At 34.4% G+C, this 4,561-nt stretch overlaps 1 protein-coding gene across 1 annotated transcript; it reads left to right on the top strand.

The window, feature by feature from the left end:
* The first annotated feature begins 3,274 nt into the window (after window positions 1-3,274).
* Window positions 3,275-4,060, top strand: LOC112638812. The gene has a single exon (XM_025411116.1). The coding sequence runs from the start codon at window positions 3,275-3,277 to the stop codon at window positions 4,058-4,060; it is 786 nt and encodes a 261-aa protein (XP_025266901.1).
* The last annotated feature ends 501 nt before the right edge of the window (window positions 4,061-4,561 follow it).

Below are 4,561 nucleotides of genomic sequence, written 5' to 3' on the forward strand. Positions count from 1 at the left end.
AAATGTATATATTTTTTTAGAGTTCCTATTTAGCGTCTTTAGGAGGCAATAATATATCTTCCCGAACAAATCGAATGTTAAAGCTTCTCTTTACCAATGATCTCGCATCTCAATATAACTTTTTGGGTTCTAGACAACAAAAACTTGCATTTAGTAAATTGCAGTTGTGTAAATGTATCATAAGTAAGTATTTGGAAACAAATATTATTTATTGAAAGCCTTATTTTTTGAAAGCTTTATTTTTTGAAAGCCATTAAATTTAATGATTTTTCTTTCTTAATGTTTTATATGTTTGAAGATTAATTCTATATGGTATCAGATTATTGGTTTAAAATTTCTTGGCTTAAAATTTTACGAGAATAAATCGTTGAATTATTAGTGTATCAAATTACTGTAAAAACTTGACATTTTCTCTAAAAGTTTTTTCAACGATTCTAAATTTTTAATTTAATTGCTCTTTTAAAATTTTTCGGAAAAATTAAGAATTAGAAAATTTTAAAAATTATCTTACTATTACTACTATTATTTCGTGCTATACAATTTTTCAGATATATTATAAATTGTTATTCTATTAAATCTATTAAATCATAATTTTTTAAATCATAATTTTTTCTCTAACATAGTTTAAGCTTAAAAATATGTAATTGTTTTTGTAAGAGTCTGCTTCTAAAGAAACAGTTTTTCAGTTAGTATTAAAAATATTTAAGGCTTTGCGCGAGCACACACACACACACACACACACACACTCTCTCTCTCTCTCTCTCTCAATATCATTGAAATATGCCAGCGGTATATCAAATAAATTTATATATTAAATTTGTGTTTACACTTTTTCTAAATATTTTTTGTTAATTTCAAATTATTGATAGTTTTTTAGAAAGATATTTAGAAATCAAAATACTTATTAAAAATAAAAAACTTGTTGTTATTATTGTATTATTTAATATTATTATTTAATGTATTATTTAATATTAAGTGCTAAGTCTTTAATATTAAGTGTTAAGTCTTTAATATTAAATGTTAAGTCTTTCATCATAAATATAATCTTTTTTAGAAGCTGCTAAACTTTGTGATACAGAATCTTCGGAAAAACAAGTTGAAGATGCTATAAAAATATGTCTTAAACATGCTTCACAACGAATGAAAAATAGAAGAGAAACTGTTTAAATAATCTTAAAAAGACTTGAATTAATTTTTAAACTTATTTAAAATATATATAGTACTTTAATATCACTGTTAAAATGTTAAAAGAAAAGAAAATGTAGGGAAACGCCAATTCTACCGACGTGTAGCATGTAATGTTCATGTATTGTTCTAAATGAAGTCTTCATTTGTGATGATAAAAAGCAAAGTCTGAATGTCTCAAACATTAAAGAAGCTACTTCATGTGATACACACAATTGTGATGTAGATTCTCAAAAATCGAAAAATATTACAGAAGTTTTTTCACATGATAACAATGATGTTAATATACTTCTAAATGTAGGGAATACATTTGATGATAATAATGATTATATGTCTGATAACTCAGTTATTATATCCGAATATTCTGTTGATTTTAACGCAAATTTTCAATCTATAACAGATAATTCAGAATCTGAAAGCACACACATTTTAGATTTAAAAACATCATTAGCACAATGGATTTTAAAGTTTCAAATACCTCATGTTGCTGTCAATAATCTTTTACAAATTCTTACTCCATTACATCCTGAATTGCCTTTAGATAGCAGAACTTTACTACAAACACCAATTTCTATAGTTATTAAAAAATTAGAAAATGGTGAATATTGTCATATCGGTATAAAATTTGGATTGTAAAATGTCATTTCTGCAACAAAATGTTTTTTAAATGACACAGTTGAGTTAAGTTTTAATGTTGACGGTGTACTTTTATTTTCTAGTAGTAATATCCAGTTTTGGCCAATTTCATGTTTGGTAAAAAATTTTGAAAGCAAACCATTTATTGTAGGTTTATTTTGTGGAAATGCTAAACCGAAACCTCTTGATAAATACTTAAATAACTTTGTTGATGAACTTTCTGATTTATTACAAAATGGGTTTAACTTTAATAATAAAATATACATAATTAAAATTCACAGTTTTATATGTGATGCTCCGGCAAGAGCATATGTAAAATGTATTAAATCACATGGAGGATACCATGCATGTGATAAATGTACAGAAAATGGTGAATTTCATGGTCGAGTATCATATCCAGTGTGGCGTTCCTGACGCTCGCCACATCGAGCGCGATCTCAGGAAGCGCCGACCTGACGCTCGCCACATCGAGCACGTTCTCGGGAAGCGCTGACTAGAATCATGAAGTTGGCGCAACATCAGTTTTAATTAATGCCGCTGAAAGGCGCGGCAGATTAAGATAATTTTCTCGCTATCGGAAAACATTGAAAAGCGTATATAAGAAGATGCGGTCAACGACTAATCAATCACTTGTAACCTCGCAATAAATAACTTATAGCTATTCAGCGAATTCTCTTTTGACCCTTGTGATTATTCTCTCCTCCGAGACCTTCGAGATCCTCCGAGATCTTCCAGATCTACGAGATCCACGAGATCTCCAGATCTTCCAGAACCTCGAGTCATCCAGATCTTCGAGAACCTTGAGTCCTCCAGATCCTCCAGATCTTCGAGAACCTCGAGTCATCCAGATCCTCCAGATCTTCGAGAACCTCGAGTCCTCCAGATCCTCCAGATCATCGAGATCCTCGAGTCCTCAAGATCCTCTAGATCTTCAAGAACCTCGAGTCTGCCAGATCCTTCTGACTCTCGAGTCTTCAAGATCCTCCAGACCTTCTAGATCCTCGAGACGTCCAGATCCTGCCTAATCTTGCAGACCATCAATACCTCCGAGACCTACTAGATCTTCAAGATCTCCAAGATCTTCCAGATCTACTAGACCATCCAGATCTTCGGAGATCTTCCTCTATGGTCACTGACCCTCGGAAAGTTATCCAGTTTCTTTCCTGGAAACTTATACCAATAGACCTGGTCGAAAGAAGATTCTCTCGAAGATTTTCTCCCATCCCGGTGACTCCTAGAGCATCTCCAAGGACTCCTCGTTCCTCCAACAGAAAATCTAGGGGAACTCAAACCGAAGCAAGAAATAGTCGAGGAGAAAAACTAGCGAAGATTAGGATAACTAAGACCTCGCCAAGAATAACTTGGCAACCAAAAATCATTGAAATAAATAATAATGTAAATAAATAATAAATAAATATTAATGTAAAAAGTCCACTAAACTGGTAACCCCGACATGGACGGAGACAACCAACAAATTGGCCGCCTTGCAATCAAGGCATCTCCTTTCTGGCCTGAAGAACCTGAACTCTGGTTTGCTCAACTAGAAGGCCAATTTACACTAGGAGGAATAACACAAGACGCAACAAAATATTTATATGTTATAGCACACATTGAAACTAAGTACGCTCGGGAAGTAAGAGACATTATTACGCAACCCCCGGAAGCCGGAAAATATGAAACAATTAAAAAAGCACTTATACAACGTTTGACAATCACTCAAGAACAACGAACTCGCCAATTACTTGAGCATGAAGAGTTAGGTGATAGAAAACCATCTCAATTCCTACGACATTTGCGAACACTTGCCGGATCAAATATACCGGAACATCTTCTCCGCACTTTATGGATTGGACGACTGCCCTCACAAATGCAAATCATATTAACAACAAGGTCAGAAGACAGACTAGAGGAAGTTGCTGAACAAGCCGACCGAATTGCCGAAGTAACAAACCGATCAATAGCAGCTACTACAAACAGTACTACCGAAAAACAGACGCTAGAGGAACAAATAAAAAAATTAACTGAGCAAGTCGCAAAGTTAAGTAAAAGACAATTTAATCGCTCTAGAAGCCGATCCAGAAATTGGTCGCCAAGAAGACGATCGCAGAGTAAATCACAGAATCGAACAAGTCAAGAAGACGAGGAAACCTGTTATTACCATCGACGTTTCGGAAACAAGGCTAATAAATGCCAGCAACCTTGCAAATTCAAAAAGGAAAACGAAGAGGAGAGTCATTAATGGCGGCAAATGACTCGAATCCTCATACTTGCCGCCTCATAATCACAGATATCAAAACCAAAGTCCCATACCTAATAGACACGGGATCAGATGTCAGCGTCTATCCTCGCAAATTAGTCCAAGGTCCGCTTTGGTCAAGCGCATATCAACTTTACGCAGCTAATGGAACGATTATACGCACCTTTTGACAAATAACGCTGGAACCAAATTTTGGACTAAGGAGAACATTCCTTTGGCGGTTTATCATAGCTGATGTCACACAACCACTCATCGGCGCTGATTTTCTATCTTTTTACCACCTGCTTCCAGACTTACAAAAAGGACGACTAATCGATGGGAAAACAGGACTTTTTACACAAAAACTTAAACCCGTTGGCGAGAAGGGGAACATCAGCTCCATCAAAATTTTACCAAAACGGATGAAATACCGTAACCTTCTCGCGGAATTTCCCGACATAACTAAATTAGGCGGAGTCAGAAAAGAAACTCGACACTCAACAG

The sequence above is a fragment of the Camponotus floridanus genome, unplaced genomic scaffold (genome assembly GCF_003227725.1).
Source record: "Camponotus floridanus strain SB8 unplaced genomic scaffold, Cflo_v7.5 scaffold374, whole genome shotgun sequence".
NCBI lineage: Eukaryota > Metazoa > Arthropoda > Insecta > Hymenoptera > Formicidae > Camponotus > Camponotus floridanus.